The sequence below is a fragment of the Symphodus melops genome (genome assembly GCF_947650265.1).
Source record: "Symphodus melops genome assembly, chromosome: 3".
In the NCBI taxonomy this organism is placed as follows: domain Eukaryota; kingdom Metazoa; phylum Chordata; class Actinopteri; order Labriformes; family Labridae; genus Symphodus; species Symphodus melops.
The window spans coordinates 4,506,360-4,526,712 of NC_136693.1; the positions used below are offsets into that span (position 1 = coordinate 4,506,360).

Genomic DNA, 20,353 nt, shown 5'->3' on the forward strand with positions numbered 1-20,353 from the left:
CTGCCAGATGTGTGAACAAATTAATTTAGTTACACTGGATAAGTAATTGTCAGTCAGATGAGTAAGTGTTATCTTTTATTTGGAGTAATGCAGTAACTCACTCTGGGTTTAGTTAATCCGATTACCTGGTGACTCATTTTAAAATCTGCTCTTTAGATGGTAATATGTTCATAAACCACAGCCTTCAAAAGCAATACTATTGTGCCATAGCATAATGTACAAGGAAAGAATAAAATACAGAAAAAATATGTATAGCCGGACATGTCAGTACATTTAAGGACACACTTCTTTTGTTGGCAGAAAGGAGCACAATACAGTAGGACTGGCTTATTTTCCTTATTCAGTGTGTTAACATGCACACTTGTTCATTGCTCATTTGACAATCACCACAGTAATAGTAAGCTTCAGTTATTATAACTGATACACGCACTTGGATACAATGGTTATCATTATTCTGCAAAAAGTCATGGAGATAAGTGCTTCTTGGTTTCTTCCAGACAGCAGTGCCAAACAAAAACAAAACCCAGTTGGATGATGTTGTCAAATAAAGGCCACTGCTCACTGACTCGACGAGTGATGAAGTACACTCCTTTTTCTTGTATCCACCAACTGATTTTTTTTATACATCTTTGATTCCAGAAAAAGATAACTTCCTCCCTTAAATATTTTAAACGGACAAAATTAATGTTCATATAGTTATCTTTAAAGATTAATTAAAGTTAATTTAAAGTTAATTGCTCTGAACTAGTCAGAAAGAATGAATTCTCTCAGAAATAAATCTGTGGGTATACAATGTAACTTGGTTCATGTGGCAAATATTAACAGTGTTCGCGTGGCCAGCCTTTGGTCCTTCTTGTATGTTAATGTCCACATTCATGCCCTAATGTGGATACAGATTGATCCTGTTTATATGCCAGTTTAACCTAACACAACTTACATACATTTGCAAATCCATTTTCTTGATCAGAATACTGCCAGATGTGCTGGCCTTATGGGATGCCTTCCATTCATTGTGCTTGATTAAATGCAGACACTAGAGCCAGAATGGAAGGCCCATTAGCCATGGCAACAGCCAGTCGATGGAAATACAGTTAATTTGTTTTGCCAAGCTCAGGCTGTAGCCATAGGCTTGCTGTTGCCCTTGCTAGTTGTGGGTGGTTGCAAAACAGTTTGGGCATAATATTTAACCACCATTGAGGGACAAAAAAAGAATAAATATTACTAGTAATTCAGTTGCCCACTATTAAGGGTGCTTGATTGTTGTCAAAACACGCTCTTCCCTAACGTTTTTTTTTCTTCTTTTTTTTGTTTTATCTAAAATCCCCCTTCACACCCATTTCATACTTATTGCTTGATGGGATGAAAGATAACGAATAATTTAACTTGATAATCAGTTTAGAATTTCTAGTAACAGATAGGGGGTACTAAGGGGTTATTGTGCTTTTTCCATTAATAAAAACAGAGGAACAAAAACAGGATTAAGACTGATTAAAAAAAAATCTTTTTCTCATTTGTGCTGAGGCAAGGATAATACCCGAGAGAATTACATTTCTTGCGCTCACCCTTATGTGTATCACCACAATTTATGCCCCATGGTAAGTCACATGGTAAAAAGGATACAATTGATGCTGAATGGTCCTCAAAGCACTAAGGGGTATGATTCCAACCCTGGCCCGTATTTGAAGGTCTCTTTTTACACTACCTATCAGCTTCAACTTTTACATAAAGGCAAAATGTTCCATCATAAAAGTCATTGACCCATTACCTTAGTTTGGTTCCACGCAGCAATTGGGTTTGTAAGTGCATGTCAACATACTGATTGAGAAATGCCAATACAAATTTACAGAAATTGGATTATTTGAAATTCAACATTTGTTTTAAAGATTCAGTCCCTGAAGTAAAAAAAATGTGTTGGATATATTTTCAAGATGTAGTTTGCTGCTATGCATTATCTATCGCTCTGAAATCAAGTACATATTTGAAGCGAGGATAGTATGCATCCTGACTGCAGTTTAGAAGCTTACATGGACTCCCTTTGGGGTTCACATGATCTTCATGTTGAATTGTACGGGTGGCTCAGTTGGACTGGCCTCCTCAGTTTCTTCTTTGCTGGGTACATATTCAACCTCTATACTTGACTTTGTACTGTCTTTGCCTCGACTCCAGAGGAACAATATCACAAGACAGAACAGGACAACTCCCAGGAAAGAGATAAATCCCATGGTGGTTGCGATTATAAGCGTCTTTACATCAAATGGAAATGGAACTGAAGCCCGAGTTACATTAGTACCTTCATCGTTGGGCTGGTTGGAAATGAAAGCAAATGTCTTGTTTGGCTGGTGGGGCCAATTAGGGGAGTAACTATGCACAAAAAGGTGGGCAGCTTTTGTGTCGTTGCCGGCTGCATTGCTTGCAATACACACGTAGGTGCCATTGTCCTGGATTTGGGAGTAACGCACCTCCAGTGTGCCCTCATTAGACACAGAAAGTCTTGACCCCACAGTTTTAGTAGTTATGTATTCCTTTTTAGGAGAAAGCCACATTATTGCCGGGGCTGGATCACCCTCAGCTTGACAAGCAAAGTGAACCGTAGTTCCCTCATCTACATGGCTCTCCTGAACCTTATAATCCACAATCTTTGATTTCTGACAGATGAAGTAGTCAGAAGGCAGGATGTCTGGGAAGTCCTTGAACTCTTTTCCTTGCACAACCTCAGGTGACGCACACATGGGCTGTTGTCTGTTAAAGTTGAGCCTCCACCGCCGACGGAAGACCCAAAGCAAACGACAATCACAGGCCAATGGGTTGTCATACAAAGCTAGCGTCTCCAGATTGCCCACTGAGTGGAACACGGACTCCTCCAGGGTGCTCAAGCTATTGCCGGAAACATTGAGGACACGGAGGTGGTTGAGTCCTCTGAAAGAGTAGGGCTCTATGGCAGCTAATCTCCCTCCAGCCAGATGAAAAGCTTGAAGCTTCTGTAGATTGTGCAGTTGGTTCCCTTCGACAGTGTGAATTGGATTGAACGACAAATTCAAAAAACGAAGATATCTAAGGTGACTTATGGCTTGGTAGGGAATGACAGTGAGATTACAGCCTGTGATTGACAATGATGTGAGGTTGAGTCCAAACAAGCATTTTGAGGTCATGGTATCCAGGGCAGGCATATGAGAAATCTCCAGCACTCTGAGCCGGTACAGCCTCTTAAAGGAGTAATCCCTTATGACAGTTACATTTAAATAGCGTAATCGAAGTGACAACAGGTTATGCAGATGGCTGAGGGCATCAGTGGGCACTGAGGCCAGATTGCATCCCTCAATGTTGAGGCTTTCAAGGTTGCTGAGGCCATGAAATGATCGTGGAGAGATGAAAACAAGGTCATTGTCCCCCACCTCCAGAGCCCTCAGGTTATACAGCTCCTGGAACATATAGTCAAGCAGAATGACAATTTTGTTCTCACTTATATCCAGCTGTGTAAGGTTGGTCAGACCTGTGAATACCCCAAGCTGAATCAGCTTCAGCTGGTTGCTGCGCAAACCTAGGATTCGAAGGTTCATTAGGTTGCCGAAAGCCCCAGGCTCAATGGATGAAATTGTGTTTTCGTTAAGTTGCAGCTCCTCCAGCTGAGGGTAATTAATGAACTCCTCGGTACCGAGAGTTTTTAGGCGATTCTTGCTGAGGTCTAGCAGCCTCGTTTCAGTTGGTATACCCTCAGGAAGAGCTGCCAATCTCCGTCGATGGCACACGACTGAACGCTCCTGAGCATTACAGTCACATCGGGAGGGGCAACCAGTGGTGGAGCCAGAGAGGACGGTGCCTAGCATCAGGATCAGGATGGGCTGCCAGCATGCCACCAAGTAGCAGTGCCCACCAGTGTCCCCAAACACCATCCTACTGCTTACCTGTAAACACATGAGAAAGAAGCAGTGTTAGCTTGGAAAATACACAGCTTCAACAACTTTGGACAGTGCTGTACTCCACTTAAACCCCAACAGTAATATGAAAATGAAAGCAATTATATGTATTGAACTTTGGTTTCCATTCAGTCTTTAATCACATTTTCATTTGAACGAATGTCAATAGTTTCAAAAGAAGAGACATAATACAATACGCGGATTTATGAGTTATTTAAAAGTTATGTCTTTTTTGAATAAGTCATGTTGCCACCATGTTTGGGAAGCCATGCAATGAAAATCTAAATGTTTCTTTTTTTCTGAGCACTTTTACCAATATATAAGCCGCCTTTCTTCTCTCCTTGCATGACATTTTATTGTGTTGGCTTTCCCCCAAGTAATGAAATCAGCCAATCAATACAAGGGCTCGGTCACACAATATAACCACCCTGATGTGTTCAGACTTCACAGTGTGCTGAAAACAATTACTTCCACTATCACTGACACATTGTCTCCGCTTGTACAAACCACGTTTAATTAGAACCCCAAAACTGCCATGCTACTGTTTGAAACAGTTGCCCCTCAAAGTTAACACATCCAATGCCACTGCTGAGCTGTTGACCTTGCAGTGATATAAAGCAGAGATTTCTGCCAAGCAGTGATAAATAGAGAGAGAGAGGTTGTCATAGGACTTTAAACCCCCCATTTGATTTTGACTCGGGGGAACTTTAACTTGCTAAAACCTTCAAGCTCTACTTCTCACATCAATCATGTGAGTTCAGTCACTGCTACATCTGTGAGGCACTCTTTGAAAATCAACATGCAAAGTATTTCAAAGCTCAGCGATGTTTGCATTTCTCTCTCTCTCTCTCTCTCTCTCTCTCTCTCTCTCTCTCTCTCTCTATATATATATATATATATATATATATATATATATATATATAGAGAGAGAGAGATAGTTTTTATAGATTTTTTTTTTCTTTTAAAGACTGCCTCTCCACATATTGAAATCGTGAACTTTATTAAAGCTTTTTTTTCTCCTTCCTATTTTGCATAAAGAGAACCTGAAGCACTGGAGTGGTAAAACATAATGTGTAACATCAAAGCATACATTATATTGTGTTTATTCCTGCTTTGAATTATGACTCTTTGAAGAGCCATATTCCTATATTGTGAAATCACACCTTGATTTTATATGATGTCATTATGAATTTAGTGTATTTCTATATTGCTTTTATTAACTTTTTTATGTATGAGATTGGCCTTGTGAATTTAATGAAGGCTTGGGCTTTTTATCAGCACATAAAACCCTCTTAATCCCTGATGTTTTAAAAAAGGTTGCACAACAGTCGCGTACATGATGGAATGAAGTAAAGAAGTCATATCCATACAGCTGTACAAGTGGGAAATCATGACACAACTCAATCATAAACAGCGATGTAAATATCTTTGAAATCTCAAAACAGGAACTCCATTATGAGAGGTTAATATACAGTAGGGCTCGTCTGAATTTTCATCATAATGAATATTGTCATAACACATGGGAGCTGAATTGGCACTGCAAATTCTTTCTGTAACTCATTCACTACAGGAGTGGGTTTGGTAAGAGTGCTTCAAATGATCGGCTTAGTACTTGTTAGAACCACTTTGGCTGTCTACCATAATGCTGTAAGCACTAAAAAAATATCCAACCTGATAGTGAGGATTAGAATGATGGGCTAGTGCTCCAACACAAATGCCACATCACTCTCACTGAATTAAAATCATGGGACCGAGGCAGCTTGGATTGTGGTCTGAGCACTTCCAATGGAACACTAATTACAGCTTTCATTTTCACTTCCTCCAGAACTGTTAATTTCTGTTGGCTGCATATGTCAGACACATTGGGCAGCAGTCCATTGTGAATGGGGCATTGTGAAAAAGCAGACTGTCAGAATGAAAGCTCGTGTAGCTCGTGTCTCTCCGTTACTCCCTTGTGATTTTCCTTGTCTTCTATCTCTTACCAATTTATGGAAAGCATGCAGGGAAGGTCTTTTCAATAGGATGGTGAAATATTTTCGGAAACAGCCTGTTCAGTTCATTTTTTTTAAAATCTAAAAGCTTATGCATATTGTAAGCACACCTTTAAATGTGATCCACTGTGACGGATGCAAAAACCTTAGCGTGTAATTAAATATTACCAAGATACTGGGTGCACAAAGCGGGTGACACGTTTATCTGTTTGACTCAGAATGCGATTTTATCTTGTCAAGTCAGGAATATGAATGAGGATGTGGGTCACTGGTGTCATTGCTAATCGAAAACAAGCAAAAGCAAATGCAGCAGTGATTTTCTTACCAGAGTACCATGCATGATTTATGATTCACAGTGTAGTAAGGGCAGGGGGTACCATCTTTGTAATCTGGCCTCACTGCCCAGATCTGCACACAGTATCAACACTTTGTTTTGACCTTGAGCTCTAATTCTGGATGAAAAAAAAAGGAGTTGGAAAATAACCTCTCAATTAGAGCGGCATTTTCGCTTCTATACACTCTTTCTGAGCCTCAGCCTCCTCCTAGATTTGACTTTAAAGTTTTTTTTTTTCATCTGCCAAGAGAAAAAAATGTAATTTCAGCTCTTGATCTCCAACTCATATTCTTTCTCTTCACATTGATTCTTCCCATCCTCCTTTTTAGATATTACTGTGCAAAGAAAGAATATGAGTGTACAAACTTTTTCCCTCCTGCCCATCTGCTACTGCTTGCTTTTTCTCCGTGGACCTCTCACCCTGTCATCGTCCTCTCAAAAGCATGTCTCTGCTCACCATTAGTCGGTGGTTCCTTTGGATCTCTGCTTTGCCTCTCCTTTGGTGCCGTGTGGTTTGATACAAGGCGAACCGAAGAAGAGAGGTGTGCACCCTTAATGGGTCAAGGAATATCTGCAAGCAAGCAGCACGCAGACAAATGAGCTATATGCTTCAGTGCACACATGCCCTTCGGTTGTTTTCATTTATTGTTAAGTACCTTTTGGTGTGCAGCATAATGCTAGAAGGACTATTTGGTTATTTAAACTAACGAGGGAGTTGGCGACCATATTAATTATTATTGAAACATTCTAAATAGAAGAGGTGGGCAAAGTAATGTAAACACTTCATGAAAAATGAATTCGACTTCACATAAACAAAATCGTCGATGCAATTAAAAGTTTTTCTGTGAGTTGTAAACCAATACACTGCAACTCTTGTCTGTCACGTCCCTGCAGGGAGTTTGAACTTGTGACCGCTGTCATGAATCATCAAAGCAGCCGGAGAGCTCCGAGAGTATTTCCCCTGATATAGTAAATTATTTAGCTGTTTGCTGTGATTGATGTGCATGCTGTTATGACGCGGAAGATTTCTTTTTTTTTTTCTTGTCTACAAGTGAAACATGCTGCTTGTTTGGATTGAATATGATACAAGTTTGTAATTAGATTCAATCATATTTATGAAGGTTTTACACAATCTTTGAGTCAACCTTCAACAATTCAACTTTTAAAATCTTTGCGAAACGTTTGATTCTATTGGGATGAAAAAAACAAATGTCCTTGACAGATTGTGTTGTTTTTTAGTTCATGTTTAAATCAGAACATTTATAACAAGACTTTTTTCTCCAGAGTGAAACAAACACGATCGACAATTATCTCTTTCCCTATGTTTCTGTCTAATGCTTTTATTTCAGTTTAGAGCAGCTCCTAAATGAATTGTTCTCACTAAACAGCTTTCTGGCTTCAGCCTTCATTAGAGATGTGAATCACAGGCTCACTCGCACCTCTCCCTTTTCCATAGCTTTTAACTGCTTTTTTTGCAGCTGTTTAGAGAATTGTGCCGATTAAACAAAACAGAGGATACAGCTGCAATGTAACACGGTAAATATGGACAGGATTTAAGAGATTTAAAACTGCTGCCGCTGGTATGTTTGCGCGACTGACAAATTTTAACATAAAAAACGTAATAAGCAAACAAACAAGACAACATTGTGGACTGCATCAGAGTAACAGTGTTTGCAGGAGATTACAGTGGATGAGGGTTTCAGAACGTCCACAGGCTGACGGAGACTGAACTCCACCTGCAGTAGGCAATGTCTGAACAGCAAACAAAAAAACACAAGTTATCAACACAAGAGGTTCCATATTTTTCAATGTCCTTTCTCAATGAAAATGAGATTTTGATATCCTCTTCTTCATTCATGTCATTGGTATGAAAAGATGTAAAACTAGTCTGTAGCATTACGAGATCCAGATAGATCTTTAAACATTAATGATGTGACAAACGGCTACAGTGACCTGTAACAATGCGGACATTTTACCAAATACTTGCAGGATAAACATAGACGCATCAGAACTGTATTGCAGAAGGCTGCCAGCTAATCTACATCCTGCAGAAGAATGAGCAGTCAGATATGAGAAATCCCTTCAAAACAAATCCTCCATGGAAACCTCAGATAAATTTAACACCCCCTGCAAACCTTAAGAAGAAAAAAAAAAAAGAAAAGACCCGACAAGCCACCGTGCCAGGATCGAATGAGAAAAGCAAAATGGTCTAGTGCATGGGAACTACTCCTGCTGGGATGCAGAAACACACCTGCATGTGGTCAGCGAACCATCAATCTCTCTCGTTTTATCCTCCAGCTAACGGGGCTTGCAGCCAAAAAGTCGTGCACTCTTTGCCTCAGAAGTTTCAGAACAGAAGATATCCACACTGACACACTTTTTTGTTGTTGAAGGAGATGGTGTCAAGAGAGATTAGGGGAGTGTGGATAATTGTAGTGATCAGTATAAGGACAAACAGATGTACAGAAGCTTCTTGTTCTTGCATGAATCATGCAGAAATGAAAATGCTCGACTATATCTAATTACCTGTGGCAGATTGTATGTCTTCATAAGGCACAGTGAATTTTCACAATGTTGCTGTCTGGCAACTTTCTTCCGGTTCTGTCCAAAGGGAACTAAATAACCCAAAATGTTGTCAAAACACATCATGCCCCATAATCCAGCATCGTGGCTTTTCAGGAACCAAGCAGTTTGAAGTAATGAAAAAAAGATTTAGTGTATTTAGTGATTTAGAGTATTCTTCACTAAAACTATTGTTCTGCAGTGTTCTGCAAAGAGATTTTTCCCAAGCCTTTCATGCGGCAGTTTGCAGAAGCCTCAGACAGAGAGGTGTGCACTGACAAAGCTGTGTGCCACTGCAGAAACAATTATGGCCACAGAAGCATAATACACCCATTACATTTTTGGCATGAAAGCAAACACAAGAGAGTTGTAAAAAAAAAAAATCTGGCTTATTTGATTGGAAATCCTTTGCATTGTCCGTACCGCTGCTTGGACCAAAAATGTAAAAGAGTGTCTTGCATTTTGTATTTGTATTGTATCCAGAGTTACAAGTTGATAGAGAGTAGAGGTCGTGCAAATTTGCTTGAAAAAGAGATGCACTGTTCGGACTAAGAATAGTTGCCAACAATTCCAGGAAGATACTAAAGCTTATAGGCCTTCATGCAGGATGGCTTTCGCTTTGACAGGTGACACTATAGATGAATGGTCTGGATGATGCCTGTTATCCAGCTAAAATCACCGACAACTGTGGTTAATGGAACTGCAAGTAACAATGTCCGTTAGGCTATCCATTTGACTGTGTTCGCCTCGAAGTACCTTTATGCACTCTGACCAATACAGCATTCATTCAGCTGACAGGAATCACTGCTGGAAGTGGTGGAAGCCAGCCAAGCAGGAGGCTTTCTTTGTAACATAGTACAAAACGTATACAAACCAGTTCCTTGAGTGCATTCACGTCAAGTCTATCCTTTGAATTGCATGATTAATGTAATGCTTCCTCCATATATTTCCTCAGGGATTAAAAAGTTATTTCTTAAACAGAAATCCTATTCTGTGTGAAATCTCCTGAAAAAAATAAAAATAAACAAATGATGGCTTCTAACACTTGTTCTCTGCTCACCTGCAGCATGTGTGCTTGTGGAAATTAATTGTTCATGCTTTAATCCCGTCAGGGCGCGTCACATCATGTTAAGATAGCACACTGTGACTCCACAGGACCTGCACTATGTTCAAAGGCTTCCTAACTCTGTCAGCCAATGGCAAGTCAGTAAGGATTGCATCATTCTCTCTACCAGCGATCTGGAAATAACCAGCTTCAAGATCAAATCCGTCTCTCATCTCCTGTGTGGTCAGTGGACGAAACTAACTTAATCATCTTTGATCCTCAGTCGGCTGTAGTGCACCTGAGACTCTTCAATGGAAACTCTTTTTGTGGGAGACATGCAGTCTTTTCCATGGTCTTATAAACACAAGTTAATCGTTGGCTTAAACAGCACTTCTACTCATTTTTCACAAATAACATTCCACATGTAGTAAAAGACACATTAACGATGGGCGTTAATAAAAACGATAATTGAGGTAACTGCAACTGCTGGAGTTTCAGGCTCCTAGTTCTTTGTTTCCAGTGGTCATGTATTTAGTGTGGTACATTTTTCTACTTTGTCAAGTGACTCTGTGGAACCACAGTGAAAAAGGGCTCTCCATAGAACTACAACAGTGGACGAATGAACTGCAGTGCACATTTGTAGTCATAGCTACAAATATTGAAGAAAATTACAATCAATAATAAAAATTGTTATTTTCATCTGTTGTATACAAAGAAAGAACAAAGCGAGAGTTGTTGTTCTGACTTGATGTTCAATTAGGTTTTTCATTATTGAACAAATACCCGAAAATTCAATACAATTACTTCTTTCATATGAAGAGAAAATGATCAAAGATTTCGACCGCATTGCCTTCATCTTCTAGGTTTTGATGTGTTTCTCATGAGTTTTGATGTGTCCAATGATTTTTTGAATGTTCATTAAAAGCTCTGATTGATGTGCATCCTGCTGTGTGTAGACATTGTCAATATGCCACAACGCCATGTAGTTTGACCACAAACCAACACAGATGCAGGCATAGACAGAGAACATATGCTTGGACCATCTGCTGCGTACATGCAGACAAAGACTCTGAGACTCGTACATTTTAAAAAGTCTAATCGTAAGCATCTCAGAAGTGGTCAATGAGAGAACTAAAAATGTGTCTTGTTTAAGAGGAAAATACTGAATCATATAAAAAAACAAAGAGTAAAGAGGGTTAGAGGATGGTGCAAAAACAACAGGAAATCCTAAGCACTTGGAATTCTGATCCGACACCTACGAGTCATGCCCTAAAGAAGATGTGGGGGACAGACATGCTTGGATAAAAGCTTTTTTTTACTACACTCAGAACTCTGCCTCGGGTGCCTTTATCACATGGTGACTGTATGTTAATTAGGACTGGCAAATGTAATGTAATATTTATCTCTACTGCAGTATGAACATGCCCATTGAACACGTCACAAAAAACATCTGAAGATGAATGAATACAAGTTTTCTCAACAATTAGGCCAATCAGGTGAAGCCTCGGCTTGCCGTCAGGCGTCCTCAGATTAATTTATGCCTTTTATTTTACAGACATGACCGTGGATAGTGTCAGAAATCAGGGCGGAAAAGAGAGCGGGGAATGACGTGTGACCATTTCAAACCAGGCAGCCAACTTTGGCCTCTGTGCTGTACGTGTGGTGCGCACACTAATCATTAGTCAACCAGCACCTCCCGAACCCGAATGTTGCTGTGACGAAAACCCTCTTCCATCGTCACAATGTTGCTTGACTTTTTTTATTCATCATTTCAGGACCAATCTATTATCAGCCTACAAAAGTCTCATGTTCTACACGTGACTCATGTCGTTGTGCCGGGGGCAGACAACAGATTGTGGTCGTGCTGTCCTGTCTCACACTTCCTAAAGTTGCATTCCTCAACGCTTCTATCAGCTTTATTTACTTCCTTCACATTTTTGGATATGGCTATTTTGGAGACATGTACAGTATTTAGACATATGTTTGGTAACAATGTATAACCATTATTACAGAATCGCTTTAACTAGATTACATCAGGAAATCTGTCTTGCATTAAACACTATGTAGAAGATAAAGATCAACACTTAAACTCTTAACACTACACAATAATCTAAATGATCTAAATAATATCTTATTGATTGTATATCCGAGGTATTCTTGTGTAGAACTTTCTGCAATAGTCCTTTAAAAAATTTAGATTTAACTTAATAAAAGGGGAAAAAAGCCAAGCGTTTTTTTTAGCACTGAAAGACTAATGTTATCCAGCAGAACAAGGCCTAAGGATGGCCCATGGTCACTTACTCATTCACTCGGACTCTACATTTATTTTTCTCGCGACTCTTTGCCCCGGCCGAGTGAGAAATGGTCCAGTTATCACTTCACATTTTCTCCTTGTTTGGTGTTTTAACTCGTGTAAAAACATATCTCTGCCTCCTGGGTTTGTAGTTGTTTGACTGTCTTTACCGGGCACTCGACCCTCTAAAACATACTGGCCCTGACTCTGCTTTTTTTCCATACTGGACAGGTAGCGTAAAATCATTGTGTGGGAGCTTTTTGAGCTGGAGGCTTTTAAGCTTGGAGCAGCTGCCCACGGCTTTTACAGTATATGCTGAGGGGGGTCAGTGAGAGCCAGAGGGACTAAAGCAGACGGGATAGAGAACTAAAACAAATTAACTGAGAGAAACTGGAAACTGCAGATTGTGCTATTCATTATTTAGCTTACTCCAACTATTTATTAGTCATCTAATTTAGTGTTGATGAGATTTTTTGGAATTTCTTTGGATTCTTGCTGTTATTAAGAAATAAAGACATGGTGCTGATATAGTGACATCCTGTGTTACACTCAGAATCATCAAATCAGAACTATTATGCAAATGGATTGGAACCAGTTAAAGTTATCAAAATGTATGAGACTTTTTTGAAGCCACATTTTACTAAAAGGACATTTTCTCCAGTGTTTGTTGGTTGATAGTTTTGAAAAAGTAAATGGGCATAAAAAAAGTACATATCTTTAGTCTTATTTTAAAACCCAAGAGAGAGAAGTCCTGGTCCATTTTAATTCTCAGGTTGCACAGACGTTTCTCAAATCCGTCTGCCATTTAAGTTCTGTTTATACTTCTTAGAAACAGAAAGAGAGTAGACGAGATGACCGTGTTTAAATTTCACAAATATGTTGCCATCGTATTTGTGTAATTTTGCTTGCATGTTTTGGTCACTAAAAACAATGACTTCTGTTCTTGATGCTGTGGTACCGAAACAGAGATTAGATTTTTACTAGAATCATTTTGAATTTTAAAGTTGTTAAACGATACTTCAACTTTAAGTATACTGAGAATTCAAAGCCTGGATAAACCATGCTCTACATTTAACCTGTTCTCCATTATTGGCATGCAGATCTGTGTCTTGCTTCAACAACAGTCTAATATCACATTTTTCTGTTTTTCTTCATCAACACCCAATGCTTCTGAAAGTCAAGAAGGATAAGCTGGAAATTACTTAAACGTTTATCTCCTTCTCACCATCGGGGGACATACAATGTTGTTGAGGCTGGAATTGAAAAAGAGAAAAGGCTAAATGCCGCGCTAAAGGCAATTTTACCTCACACAAGCCTCTTACAGTGCTTCATCGAAAGCACAAAGGGAGATTGTGAGAGATTTTCACACCAACTCACTCAGGCAATAATTACTGGCTTGAGTACAAATATGAAGTGCTGTGCTGGTTTTTCCCCCCCCCCATACAGATGCCAGGAAACTTGAACCATTTTTGAGAAGTGTATTTCAATGGTGTTTTAACGTCTCTTTCTTTGAAGGAATGCTTACGCCGTTTGTGTTGAGAGCAGAGTATAGTGCCAGAAGCTTGACCACGGCGAACAAACACAGTCCTTGCAGTTTTAAGAATGCAGAAATACTACAATTCAACATATCCCTTTACAAACCAGACGACTGGTGTCAGACGTTCTTTAACTTTGTGTTGTTTTGCATCTTGTTACTTGCTCATCTCTCTCTTGAAAAAAGTCATTGTGTATCACTTAGATGACTTGTCTTGATAAATTCAAACGTAGAAACTAGAAAATGATATCTATAGACAGTTGGATGAGTAGGAAACTGACCGTCTTCTCAGGATTTCCACATGATCACCTCTAATGTAATTTGTTGCAGCCTATGCTCTGTAAAAGCCTAAATGGAGCCGGTGGCATGAGCATGAGACAACCTCTGCCTTCCATCCTGGTAGCCCACGCCTGTTTCATATTTTGCATAGAGCTGTTATTATTAAATTTAAATGAGGAAGGCTGCAGCCGAGCAGCAGGACGGTGACCTTCTGAATACATTTGTAGAACGCAAATCTGAGTATCCTGTGACAGATCTGCCGTCTGTCACCTCGGCATCAAGCAGACCACTGTCTAAACACGAGCTCTGGCACTCACCACCACAATCACTTTTCACCATTTCCTCTTCAAGGTGGCTGATGTTACCCATTATGTGGCAGTGACTTGACTCCACACGGATCTGGTTACAGAAAGAGGCCTTAAGAGTAACACCCTAGCTGGCCATTTTAGACGTCCTTTCTGGGGCATCAGAAATGAACTGTAATGTGCAAGAGTGTTCTGATTTCAGCTGTAAGTAAAATGGGCTATAATTAGATTATAGAATCTAATGTGAAAAAAATAAAACGGTAAAAAACATTACAGAGGCTTCACACGGAGGGAAATTATTCATTCTGGTACTCACAAAGAGCCCATGTTGTAAACTCTGGAACAAATACAGTGGCTTTCTAATCATTATACCTTTATTATGCATCACCGAATATAAAGCTTATGACAGCTTGGAACAAAAACTGTGTGAAAAACACAGCAGCAGAGCAGCTATCAGTGTGTCCAGCTGCTATGTTTTGTTTGGAATGGAATCAAGTGAAGTTTAGGCCCCATGGCTTTTATTTCAATTGTGTGCATTGCCTTAATCTTTTAATAGCTAACTAATATTGACAACAGGATTATAGAAATTGAGTCAGTATTTACGTTTGAGAGGAATTGTAATACTTAAATCAGCTTGCTTGGACAACACATCCATTCCTTCTTTGTGTTCTAGCTATTTGATGATATAAGTGCATTCTCAAATATGCTTCTAATAATTACTGAATCTCTCCATGCAGCAGGAAGAGCCTCTGAATCTTACAGATTTCACTCTACAAGTTTGTTTCAGTATTAATTGACTATTTTTGAGCATGTACTGTGAATGTCCACAAATGTTATTCTATTCTGAGCAGTAGGGGTTTGTGTTCCTTAACTTTATGCCATCACCTTATTACCACTTGCCCGATATTGTATCGATGCCCCTCTTCAGCTCTGACCTGACGAGACATGGAATCCAATAGATCTCTGAAGGTAGTATCTGGCCCAAGGAAATTAGCAGAGGATCCTTTGATTCCTGTAAGTTGTGGGTTTGGGCCTCCACTGATCAGACATGTGTTTCCAGCACATCCCAGAGATGCTCAATTCAACTGAGATGTGGGGAATTTGGAGGGCAAGTCAAACCCTGTTGTGATCCTCCAGGGCACCATCTCTTAGGTGCCTTTGGTGGTGGACACGTGTCAGCATTGACACACTGACTGGTCTGCAGCTATATGCATGCAGTCACAAACACAACAAACTGAAATGCACTGTGTGTGCTGTCACCTTACAATCAAAACCAGCATGAATATCTTTTTTTTAGAAGTCCATTTGTCCTCGCCTATACTGTATGAACAAGCCTTGGCTGCCCATGACCTTGTAACTGGTTCACCAGTTTTTCTTCCTTGGACCACTTTTGGGTTGACCAGTGCAGAGTGGGGACGCCCCACAACATCTGCAGTTTTAGAGAAGCTTTGATCCAGTTGTCGAGCCATCACAATTAGGCCCATTCAAAGTCACTCACATCCTCGTTTTTGCACATTTTACCTGCTTCCAACACATCAACTTCGAGGACAACATGTTCACTCACTGCCTAACATGTAGCCACTGACAGGTGTCACTGTTACAAGATAATCAATGTTCACCTGTCAGTGGTCCTACAGTAATGCTGTGGCTGTTTGGTGTCTGTTTCAGAGAGACACTTTGAATTTAAGACACTTAGTTTTGACAACTTATCCGTTAGAGTGACATCTTTCATGTTCATGCAGCAGTCATGGATTGAATAATTGTGCTGAAAACACTTAGTAAAGAAACGTCATAGCATAAATAAATACAGCTGTCCTCTATAATGTCATCAAATTTGTCAATTCCTCAGAACACATGTAAAAAACAGTGAGTACTAAGTAAACTGATGCCAAACTATGCTCCAATATGGGAAACCACAGATCTGCTAAATCATTCGGATTCTTCTTCTTTCTTATGATTTTAGCATCTTCTGGTTTTATATTTGGGTTGGACTCAGTGCAGTTTTAGTTTTCTTTTTTCTCCCAGACTCCCCCTTTTACAAAAGCAGAAGGTTTTTTGTCCAGTCACAATAAAAACAAACAACATCTGGTAAGTGTTGCCATCCAATACAGCTTTGGAGACAAACTTTCATGCAAGTGTACCAAAACATACAACAGTGGAAACACTTAATTATATCTGTATAATTATTAAGAGGAATACAAGCCCTATTGAATGCTCAAAGCTATGTGTTATCTGAATGTTAAAACAAGTTGAATATCTCACATATTATCTCATGGTGAAAGTAGGGAAGTTGTATGTTAATATAGATCCCCAGCAGCTTGCTGTGATGCACCAGTTTGGGAGATCCAATCATAAAGAAATCAATGGATGCAGGTTAAGGTTGTTTTTGTTTTTCAATGCACTTGCATCTTATATAATCAATTAAATCCTATTTTAATTGACATCTGGGCCATGTGTGATAATACATTGTATATCAATTCAATGAATATTAATGTAGGCTCATTAAATATCTGTTATGTGAGGATACATTGTGCAGTTCGAAACTTGCCCTTGTAATGGTCATATACATTTCTGGATACTTGAAGACCTGCAAACGGAACAAACTGACACTGGAAATACGTAGGTTGTTGAAATGAAGTTTGCTTTGTGACAATGGTAATGATGACCACTCATTTGTTCACCAGATGATATCAGAAATTCCCGTCATAAACATGCGCTGCTCATTTCAATCCCTTGAAAATGTGTTCAGTGCTTTGGAGCTGTAGACATGCACCGAGAGTGTCACGCATAAATAAGTACGAAAAAGAAAAAAAAGAAAAGAGAGACTCCACTCAGCTGTCATAACCTGATTACAGGGTCCCAATTAAGAGCTCTGAGAGATCCTAAACCTTGACATGAAGAGCAGACTCTTCACTCTGAGACTGTCGGAGGTCTTGCAGAGGATGTTACAGCACTATTAAAAAACCAGAGAGGAAGAGTCCCCTCATTGCTGTCTGCCTGCTGAAGCGTTGCAGCCATAATTATGAAGATGCAAATATAACAAGCAATAGCAATTAAACTGGAGATTGCTTATTGGCCCTGCATAAATAATCACATCAAGTCGACCATCATTTTTCCCCCCCTGAACACACCCACCCACCCTTCCCATCAGCACCACCATCCACCCATCTTTCTAACCGGTGGCCAATCAAACACCTGCATAGGATCTCTCATCGCCACTGGAAATAGCCAGCAGCAAAAAGCTGCTGAGAATGAATAAGTGTGAGTCTCGATGAGTTTGCTGGCATTTGAAGGGGAACATGAATGTTAATGAGAGCAGATTAGGAAGCAGCAACAACCAGCCTGGCCAAAACAGTCAAGAGAGAAAACACAAAACAGACGCTCTCCTGCTCAGCTTCACACCTTTAAGATGGGAAATTAAAAGACGGGACAAAGGTGTGTTTGCATACTTAAGATTTCATACATTTAATATCATGTTCACAGACTGTTTCTGGACTAATAAATTCACCCTGAGATAACAAATTCCACATATTGTGCAATCAGAAAACACATGCACACATTATTTGTGTCTTCCACACAGTACACAGCCTGATTGCATGGCACACAGCAAAAAATGAAACCCATCTGGATGACAAAGCACAAATAAGATCTGAAGCCCTCCTCTGAGAATGACCCCCCTGCTTTCCATCCCTTCCCTTTTTTCTATAATACACAATTTTATTCCTGACTTTAATTTGCTCCCTGGTGATCTCCTGGCCCCACCACTGCACCATAATAAATCAGATCCGATGCCTCAGCGCTCAAAGCCCACCATAGAGACAGAGTACTTACCAGGACTGTCATGCAGAGAATTCTAATTCAGGCAGCTCCATGTTGCCAAGGAAATTCAAAATGCCTCCGAAAGCATGGAGACAGGGATGTAAGACTGGAGACTAGGCTAGATTCAGATGGGAAAGAGGGACATTTGCAGCGATGAGAATCCCTCGTCTGAGGGGCATTTGAGAAATGCCTCTGTCCTCTCCAGATGCGCTAAATCCGGCAGCCCTGATAGGCTGACATGTAAACACACAGGCGGCTCTGCTGACTCGCACACGCTCACATACATGCTGCACCTAGCAGAGACAGAGAGAGGAAGAGGGAGGGGCAGCTGATGAGAGGAGGTGGAAGGAGGAGCTGCAGTGCACTGGGAGGAATGAGCGGCACAGAGCGCAGGCAGCAGGGGGACTTGAAAAGAAATCGAGAGGAATGCTGTCTGATTGCACCGGCAGCGTCTTCCTCTCATTTTTGTTTACTGTAGTTTTCCTATTTATGGGAGGATTGGAATGATCTTGTTAGCAGGCTGCAGGGGAAATAGAGAGGAGTAGAGAGGGAGTAGAGTGTGATACAGGAAAAAAAGGCTAGAGAGGGAGATGTGCAGAAAAGCAGGAGGATGAAGATGAGCAGGAAAAGTGAAGTGAGGTTATGAAGGGGAGGTGGGAGTGATGAAGCTACAGGGAAAAGAGTAATTGAAATTCATTTTCTGCAGTATGCAAACGTTTGCTGGTAATGAGAGGCAGCTTAAGACTTTTCTCTGGAAAGGAATGAATCAGTGTTTTTTTTTGTTTTCACACATTTCTTGCCAGAGCTGAGGATTAAAACCACCCATAGTGCAAAGTCAGGTAATAATCAGACAGACTCACCTTTGTTGAGAGGATCGAGGGTTTGGAGGGGAGAAACTGAGGCTTAGTGGTGCTAATGGGTATACAGAGTTGGCACACACATGCCGCCAGTGCTAAGGAGGCTCCACAGTCGGGGAGTGTTTATGGGAGATTATGGGGCTGAGGATTTAGTGGAGTGGTGGTGGACATGAAGGGCTCCTGGCTTCAATATTAACAGTGTGACACACGTTGGAAAAAAAAAAAGAAAAAAAAAAAAGAAAAGAAAGAGACATCTGAATTGTATTTCTTACATTTGAAACTCTATATTAATGTCTATATCAAAAAGATGTGTTTGGTTGAATTTGATTTGATTTCATCTTGAAACAAACACCTCAGCTGGCTCTCCAATGGAGAGGAAAACCCCAGTGGGGGAGGGGGGTTTGATCAATCATATCATAGCTTGTAAATGGTCAAATAAATTGCATGTCCTTTTTTCTGCACACAGCTTCCGTTTGCTTTGGGTCCAGTATATGGCAGTAGATATTTTGGCATATTTCTATTGCTTTTCATGCTTAATAATACATCTATATCTTGCTTTAATGACATGTTTTAAATTGAAACAATTCTAGTTTTTGAGTTTAAATATCTCTTGTCTCAATATCTCGTGTTTTCTCGAAGAACAAAATGAATTCTTTCCAGTTTTATGGCACATGTCCCCTTCAAGGCGCCCACCCTGCTTTTGTTTTTCATCTATTATACTAAGAGCAGTACACAGATCTGTAAACGGCCAATGGCTGCGCATCTGTGCTCTACAATAAAACATACAGAGGGGGAAGAATTATTTCTGCAATGAAAAAGGGAGAGCACACACCAATACCACATAAAATGAATTGATGGCTCATTTCTTCAACTAGAGGCTAATCTAAAAGAGAAGAGTTATGGCCCTTGTAGGAAATCAAAGTAGATGAAAGGTGAGTTTTGAAGAATCCTGAATGGATGATGCTGAGTATAAGAACAATCTGACATGGAGCAAGATGAATTTGTCTCGTGTTTTATGTTGTGAATGGTGCTGAATGCACTGTGAGCGCTTTGAAAAGATTGGACTGCTGATTCATGACACATGCATTTACATGGAATAGTGCCTTGAAGTTTTCCATTTCGGTGTTAGCAGTGACTCAGAGCCTCAGATTTGTGAAGGGTTTTGTTCCTGATGAAAATGATAGCTATGTTACGAAACTGTAATATTTAGTGGAAGTGCTGTCTTTATGAAAATGTTTGCATTTTTTTTTCAATTAGCACTTCAAACATGAAAAACATTTTTCTGAAAGAAATGCTTTCTTAAGGTTGGCGGTCAGCTCTGAGCTTGACTCAGGGAAGAGGGCGTCCCCTGTCTCCCCTGTTATATACCATATGTCCTTAAATGCCTCAATGATTGTTTGCCAAAAGAAGGAGCAAAAGT

At 40.0% G+C, this 20,353-nt stretch overlaps 1 protein-coding gene across 1 annotated transcript; it reads right to left on the bottom strand.

Annotated features, from left to right (window-relative positions):
- Nucleotides 1-500: 500 nt before the first annotated feature.
- Nucleotides 501-18,368, bottom strand: lingo1b (leucine rich repeat and Ig domain containing 1b). Its single transcript, XM_079338741.1, has 2 exons — nucleotides 18,089-18,368; nucleotides 501-3,902 (listed from the first exon to the last, which is right to left on the bottom strand). Exons 1-2 carry the CDS (start codon nucleotides 18,098-18,100, stop codon nucleotides 2,043-2,045), a joined length of 1,872 nt encoding a protein of 623 aa, XP_079194867.1. The 5' UTR covers nucleotides 18,101-18,368; the 3' UTR covers nucleotides 501-2,042.
- Nucleotides 18,369-20,353: the final 1,985 nt, after the last annotated feature.